The sequence below is a fragment of the Lytechinus variegatus genome, chromosome 6 (assembly GCF_018143015.1).
Source record: "Lytechinus variegatus isolate NC3 chromosome 6, Lvar_3.0, whole genome shotgun sequence".
NCBI lineage: Eukaryota > Metazoa > Echinodermata > Echinoidea > Temnopleuroida > Toxopneustidae > Lytechinus > Lytechinus variegatus.
The window spans coordinates 14,273,039-14,279,478 of NC_054745.1; the positions used below are offsets into that span (position 1 = coordinate 14,273,039).

Below are 6,440 nucleotides of genomic sequence, written 5' to 3' on the forward strand. Positions count from 1 at the left end.
TTACTCCCACGGTGCGTCAAAAACAAACCCCCTTCAAAATATCTGGCTCATTTCGCCCCTGTTTCTAGTTTTGTACACTCAATTGAGATGAATATTACATTTTGGAATGAATTGAGCTATATCCGAGAAGGACGTATTTTTGGACGCGCTGTATAATGATACCAATATTCCACTCTGTGTATGATTTCAATCTCAGAAACAAAATTGAGATTGCAAGTATCTGTTTATCAAATTGCGTTTCGCCAATAGCAGCTCCAATACAATGTGTACAGATTATACAAATTATAGATATATTTTGGTAACCTAGCGGTTGGATATTACACGGATATTGCCTACCTATAGAGTTTGAATATAACGTTTCCACTCACCGACGGAGTTATATGTTTTCCCAAGGGATTATATTTTGCCCAAAGGGCGTAGCGCTTAGGAAAAATATCATCCCGAGGTAAAAAATAGCTTCGGAGGGAGTTGAAATGTTATTTATTAAAAGGATAGACCAGGCAATATCTCTTATACTATATAGGCTTTGTGGATTCGCTCTTAGAAATTGCATTCTGGCTCTCTGATTAACCCGAAATTTTTGCTGCAGCTCTGATCCATCTACGTCATAATATATTTTTTCTTTTGCAAATACATCAAGCGCGTTCTTAAACAATCGACAAAGAACTACCTGGGGCCAGTTGCATAAAACTTTTTACCTGAGAAAACTCTGGTAAAAACTAAAAACTAAGGTTAATTTGATTTCTGCCATTGACTATAACAAAGGGCAAATACTCCGGTAAAAATAACCTGAGTTTTTGCAGGTAAAAAGTTTTATGCAACGGGCCACTGATTACGCAACTTGCAAGCAGCGAGTGACGTCACCTCAGTGAATATAACTGCGTTGTATTGTCAATTGTGACGTCAAAACCTAAAATATAACAAATGCGGCCCTCGCAGCTATGGTCACGTGATGGCGTATTGACCTATCACTGATTCCAATTTACACAACCGTTGTAGTATAACGGTTTATTTCCCCGATGGATTTATATTTTCCTATTGCGTTATTTAGTTGCCGGAGCGCATAGCACTGAGGGAAAATATATATACATGAACATATAGCTTTGGAAATGAGGTCAACAGTCTATCATAATAAAGGCTAGGAAAATTCACCCTCAGATGCTTTATATGCATTGGATCATCATCAGGTACGAGATTTGAAAACACACCTTTTCTTGTACTTATCTTCACCTTTCATTTTTTCCTGTTTTCGAAGCGCCTTGAGCATTTGATCCAAATGGAAAAGACACTATATCAATCCTATGTATACATGGCAGGCTGTAGGTCGGTGTAGCGGCGGGGTTCCACCGGCGAATACGGTTCCACCGGCGGATATTGTATCCGCCGGTCGATACTGTATCGTTCTAAACGGCATTTATAATTCAGGTTCATACTTGAAACCATATCCGCCGGGTTTGACGCGGTTCGATTTTTTTTTCAGATTCGATTCCTCGGCGGATGTGGTTCAGATTGACTACGTGTATTTATTTTGGCGTCAACCTCAACAGCGCATGCGCGACTCTAGCAATATCAGGAGGGGGGATTTAGTGTGATATATCGCCCGCGGCCACGTACAGTACGTGCAAGGACGATAGCAAGAATAATATCTGCCCCCCCCCCCCCCCGTAACTGCCGAAGAGAAATTGGTACTGAATCCGCTGGAGTTGGAACATGATCCGCCGGCGGATTATGTGCCTAGTACCGTATCTGCCAGGCACCGGATCCACCGCTAGACCTGCACAGATCTTTGGTTTATGCCCAAGTCGCATAGTGCAGAGCCTGAAGTATTGAGACAAGATTCACTATGCACAGAGGTTGCCTCTGGTAATTACGAAAACAGACAAAGAGTTTGGAGTGCAGTCTTAACTCTAGACATCAGAGTGTCAAATTTCAGTTACTGCTTACAGATTAGTACGGAAGCTCAAAAGTGCCACCGAGATGACGAGATAATTCCTCGTCTTCTCGACTTTTTGGGTCCGATGAAGCGAGAAGGCACGATCCGGTATCTCGTCTTTTCAGCCTTTTTTTTGTCTAATAAGGCGAGCCGGTGAAATTCCAAATCTCGTCTTCTCGACTTCTCGGATACGAGAAGGCGATAAAGCGAGATTCCAAACCACGTCTTCCCGACTTCTCGGGTATGAGCAGATGAGAAGGCGAGATTCCAAATCTCGTCTTCCCGTCTTCTCGGGTATGTGAAGGCGAGAAAGCGACATTCCAAACCTCGTCTTCTCGGGTATGAGCAGATGAAAAGGCGAGATTCCACACCTCGTCTTCTCGGGTATGAGCAGATGAGAAAGCGAGATTCCAAATCTCGTCTTCTCGGGTATGTGAAGGTGAGAAAGCGAGATTCCGAATCTCGTCTTCTCGACTTCTTGGGTATGTGAAGGTGAGAAAGCGAGATTCCGAATATCGTCTTCTCGACTTCTCGGGTATGTGAAGATGAGAAAGCGAAATTCCAAATCTCGTCTTCCCGTCTTCTCGGGTATGTGAAGGGGAGCAGGCGACATTCCGAATCTCGTCTTCCCGACTTCTCGGGTACAAGAAGATGGACAAAAAAAAGGCTGAGAAGACGAGATACCGGATCACGCCTTCTCGCTTTATTAGACCCAAAAAGTCGAGAAGACGAGGAATTATCTCGTCATCTCGGTGGCACTTTTAAGCTTCCGTAGATTAGGGAAGCCATTCATCCAATACCTCGGTAACATTTGCTCTACGGCGGCCGTATACGGCGAGTCAAAAACAGCCGTTTTAACATTTCCGTACCAGCTACATATAGGTGGTTTGAATAAAAAAAAATTAACGGCTGTTTTCGACTCGCCTTACGGCCACCGTAGAGCAAATGTGACCGAGGTATTAGGAAAGCTTGATATATATCATGAAAGGCATTGTAAAGGTGTCGTTGCCTTTTGTATACCAAGAACCCATTACAAAACTTAACTATCATCGAAGAACAAATTTTCAACGAATGATCGCATTGCCCAAAATCAAGATGAAGTTATGGGACCAAAGTGGTAGTTTAAAAAAGGCAACCTCCCAAAAATGTCCTATACAATATGATTGAACAATTTTATTTAGACACAGACAGTGATTCTTTGGTGTTATTTTGATAACCGTCTCTAGGACGCATCTCGCTTATGCCCAGTTTTCTCAAAGTCAACAAGGCTGCAGGATGTGTTTACTACCTTCTGCTCTGTGTATTAAACTCCTATAAACTCAGTAATATTACTCTACCGATATGTCTACATAGGGAGTAAATTCAATGTTTAACAACTGCATTGTGTGTGTCTTGTTGTGGTGTACATGTAGTTTGAAGGAAATGAGCTAGCAGACGCTGTAGTGTTGTAGTCTTCTGACACAGACCCGTATTGAAACTTTGACAAGTGGATCATCACACAAAGACTAGCGTAACATTATATAAAACTTGCTTCAGTAGACAAGACATTATAGGCTTCGTATTCAGACCCGTTAAATCGTGTGAAGGGCTTGACCTTTGCGAAGGTCATTCCTTTCTGTAACTTTGAAGTAAACAAAATACATATTACGAATAATGATGATTCAACGATTATCGAACAAATCTATTTCGGATGCGAGTCATTTGAAATAATCCATTGCCTACTGGAGCAAGGAGATCCCTATACAAATCCTTTATGACTCACAATATAGTATCCAACAGATTGAATCAAGATGATGTGGCTCTGTCGTTTCGTCGTTTGATCAAGATGGCTACGAAGGCGAGATTGCAGACAACGCAAGCGTGAATACAGCCGTTGATGATGAAAACTTTCGTGAATGAATGCGTGACATCATATAGATAGCCTGGAATGAAATGATGATGTAAATGACATTAAAAATAAAACTTACATGCTGTAAGATTATATACTGATGCAATATGCTTAAGGCCTCTTAACTTTGTATGATGAGCAGCAGGCTGTGAGATTATGTAATGACGTCATATTCTTTTGGGGCCTGATTTTGAGTGTACTAGGTGACCTCATCTTGTTAAATAATGTGCATCTGTCCTGGCGTATAAGACCCCGTTCCCATCTACTTTCTTAAACTTGTTTACTGAAAACCATTTCGACATAGTAACTGTAATGGGAACGGTCAACTTAAATGGTTTTCCAAACCAGTTTGGGGAAACCCCCTCGCGATGTGGACGTCCAGAACGTTTTGGTTCTATATCTGGTTTAATGACACAACCTTTCTTCGAGAACCGATCTTCGCACGGATCAACGAGATTGTGTAAAGGTTGGGCGTTCTACTTAGTACACACTATCTGTAGAATGATTACGCTGCAGTATCATTTTCGCACGAAACATGTGAACCACTAGGAGTGTTCACATACTTTAGCAACAAGGCAATATCAAGTGAAAGGGTCATGGAAACAAGTTTAGGAGATCGTGATGAGAACGCATGTGAAACGATCTGCTAAACTGGTTTCAGGGGTTTAAACCACTTCAAGAAAGTAGATGATAATGGGGTCTTACTTACCCGAGAAGGTTCCTGCAGCCGTCGCCCCGAGTCCTCCCAAGAACGAACTAAGAGCAATGGAAGCGCCGAAATTCGCATCGTTACAAATGGCATCTTTATACAGATTTCCTGGAATGCAATCCTCTATGAAGAAACTGTATCCCTGGACGAAGGCCAACACGGCTCGTACTCCGTAAGACGAACCGATGAAGTCCAGCAGGAACGATGTCGTGCAGACCACTCCCGTTGCAGTGTAGACTGTGTACACTTGGAATTTTTTGTGGATGATTATTAACATAAGGGTCCGACCGATGATTCCTCCGATGCCACCTATTGTGGAGAGAAAGATGGCCTTGGAGGGGGCAATGCCGAGTTGTTCCGCGTGAGGAACAAGAAAGAGCATCCATGCGAAGGTCAAGTAGTAAATGGAGAAATGGAGTGGTAAGGAGATAAGGTATATGGATTCGTTCAAGATCCCGAACGACTGTTTACAAGACTCAACGAAAGAACGTGTCCAGGTTGATCCTGTTTTCGGTAGTTTGCCCTGATCCCGATCGTTCAACATCTTAGTTTTAATCAATCCTGTCTTATCACCTTCGTCTTCAGTAGGTTCGTCGTCCTCCCCTCCGTCCAGAAATACGCTACATTGATTTGGGGATATCATTCCATCGGTACCATTCTGCCTCTCCGTCATGCCAGCTATGTTTTCCCCTTCGTTCGTAGTGTTGTCTCTTGGGGCCTTTCGTAATGTGGCACCGCAGGCAACAAGATTAAGGGCAAGAGATCCGAGGATGACGTAAGCGCCAGAATAGCCGTACGCTACCAGGGATCGTTCCGTTATAATTGGTAATAGGATTGACCCAGCAGTGTAGCCGTATAGCGAGATGCTATTTGCAAAAACGAAGTTCTCTGGGAAAAACTCATTCAATGCAAGCACTGTTGGCATGTAAGACATTGATAAACCTGCACCTGAGTGGGACCAAAATAGTAACATGAAACAATTATGTAATTATAATGACTGGTCTTGAAAGAGAAATCACATATTATTCTTCGAAGATATTGCCCATAGTCGAGGTGAGAGCTACACGTATGGTGTTTTAGTGACGGTCCATCAAGGAAAATTGGTATCTCCATATGATGTGTGTGTATAAAAACGAAAACAATGGAAGTGTCACCCAGATGTTGAGATGATTCTCGTTATTTGTACATCCATTGGAAAGAAAAGTGCCCAGACGACGAGATCTCTGACCTCGTCATGTCAACATCCTGTGGGAAAGGTGATCAGAGTACAAGATATTGGATCTTATCGTGTATACATCCCGTGGAAGAGATGATCAGATTACAAGATCATGGATCTAATCGTGTCTACATCCCGTGGTAGAGATGATCAGATGAAAAAAAATATTGGGCCCATGATCATAATCATCTGACCATCTTTAGGTGTACATGACCAGATCCCTGATCTTGTCATCTCATCATCTCTACCAAAGATTGTAGATGTGACGAGATGATTATTTGAACATCTGGGTGGCACTTATTTTGTTATGATTATTCCATAGACGACTATTAGTAGAATAAATACGAAAAGCAAAGGCAGACTTACCTGATAAAGCAAGTAAGATACCGACAACGACTATATTTGTAAAGAAGGAGCAGGCTATCATACATGATCCACAGATCAGTCCACCAATCATAGCGATTACTCGACGGTCCATCTTCTTGAGAAATATTATTATGATTGGACCTTAGAAGTTGACCCGAAAACATACAAAAGAAAACAAAACAAAACAATAAATTTGATATAAAACATGGTATGATTACACTGCCACAATCCACTTAAAACTACTACTTCTACTAGTACTATTCCACCTCCACCAGCAGCATCACCATCATCACCACCACGACTACTGCTACTATACTGCTACTACTGC

At 42.1% G+C, this 6,440-nt stretch overlaps 2 protein-coding genes across 2 annotated transcripts in view; both read right to left on the minus strand.

Annotated features, from left to right (window-relative positions):
* The window catches only part of LOC121416874 (sodium/myo-inositol cotransporter 2-like), a 103,394-nt gene extending 100,848 nt beyond the window's left edge, over positions 1 to 2,546 (minus strand). The window contains exon 1 of the mRNA XM_041610397.1: positions 2,126 to 2,546. Coding sequence (XP_041466331.1) covers positions 2,126 to 2,546 — 421 coding nt within the window. The remainder of the gene's footprint in view (positions 1 to 2,125) is intronic.
* Positions 2,547 to 2,984: 438 nt separating this feature from the next.
* LOC121417048 (monocarboxylate transporter 5-like) overlaps positions 2,985 to 6,440 on the minus strand; it is a 21,714-nt gene continuing 18,258 nt past the window's right edge. The window contains exons 2-4 of the mRNA XM_041610607.1: positions 6,113 to 6,253; positions 4,531 to 5,478; positions 2,985 to 3,855 (exon numbers count right to left, since the gene is read on the minus strand). Coding sequence (XP_041466541.1) covers positions 3,719 to 3,855; positions 4,531 to 5,478; positions 6,113 to 6,253 — 1,226 coding nt within the window. The 3' untranslated portion in view covers positions 2,985 to 3,718. The remainder of the gene's footprint in view (positions 3,856 to 4,530; positions 5,479 to 6,112; positions 6,254 to 6,440) is intronic.